Here is a 1111-nt window from a genome sequence, read left to right as displayed (position 1 = left end):
GATTTGCGTGAGATGTGGGCGATGAAACAATACGGATCCGGTGGTCGGGCAGGCACAAATGTGTGTTCAAATTGAGCGCTAGAAAGTGCCGCGATTGGTGAAGAACAATGTCTGATAGGAGCATTATATGCAAATGAGCTGAGAAATCTTGCGAGCTTGGGCCGGCATTTTTTCACACAAACACACACACACTTGCGTGTTTGGGTGACGACATCGAGGCTAACCAAACGTTCATTGAAAGCAAATGAGCTCAGGTTGATTTTTATACTATTTATTGTCGGTGTTGATCACTCGAAGAGGAGCGAATACGCTCCCAAAGCCAGCGCCATATCGGCCTGCTCCCAGAAACGATGATAGTCCACCACGGGGGCTGAGCCCCCGTTCAAGTAGGCCTGAAGTTGGGGCCAGTTTTCGTCCTGTTTGTACCAGGATCGGATGTCCAAGAAGCTGGAGGAGGCGGTGATTTTATCGCCATTTGGATAAGTGCCGGTCCAACCGTCGACAGGAATATAAACCTGCAACATGCAATGTGCAGGAAGCCAAGGAAACTGGGAAAACTGTAGTCGTACCTTAGTGTTAACAGCGGTGAAGGCGGACAAGTCCGAGCGCACATACAGTCCTTTCGAGTCCTTGTGATTCTTCCAAATCACATCTAACAGCTGTTTGGCGGTGGATTTGGCCTTGGAGTCCCCAGACTTGGCCGCATAGTAGCTGAGCGATCTGGCAATCGAGCTGCCAACGCCGAAGAACTGAAACAAACTCACTGTTAGCCATTTATAATGTCCCAAGACTTCCAAGCCTTTTGGCAGTGACGTCATTATGTGAGGGGATATTGAAATTTGCTCATCTCGGAGCGCGGCCACCGTCAATCGGCAGGTTTGGGAGTAGGCTTGGGTAACACTGTGTTGAGTTGCGCTTTTGAGTTAGTTAATGAGTTTTAACTCATTGGTTCTGGTTGGCATAATCTTGCACCTAAGTGTCTGATATTCAAATTTCGCTTTCTGAGTCAAAACTGCTCGAATTTCCTCACTCACGTTGTTACGACTGAATCGAGTTTTCAATTCTCTATCCAACGATGCCAAAACGAATTCTGTAGCTCGAATGGTTCTTG

The 1111-nt window shown here is 47.7% G+C and overlaps 1 protein-coding gene across 1 annotated transcript in view; it reads right to left on the bottom strand.

Moving 5' to 3' along the window:
• Nucleotides 1–255: 255 nt before the first annotated feature.
• The window catches only part of LOC109534836 (exoglucanase B), a gene marked incomplete in the record, with an annotated part of 5068 nt that continues 4212 nt past the window's right edge, over nt 256–1111 (bottom strand). Inside the window, 2 exon segments of the mRNA XM_048661877.1 lie at nt 256–515; nt 570–749. Of these exon segments, the coding sequence (XP_048517834.1) occupies nt 288–515; nt 570–749 (408 nt within the window).

This window comes from Dendroctonus ponderosae, unplaced genomic scaffold, assembly GCF_020466585.1.
Source record: "Dendroctonus ponderosae isolate FM_Combo_2020 unplaced genomic scaffold, Dpon_F_20191213v2 Dpon_F_20191213_10, whole genome shotgun sequence".
NCBI classification, from domain to species: Eukaryota; Metazoa; Arthropoda; class Insecta; order Coleoptera; family Curculionidae; genus Dendroctonus; species Dendroctonus ponderosae.
The sequence above is the reverse complement of the archived record's forward strand: the minus strand, read 5'-3'. Positions and strand labels throughout refer to the sequence as shown.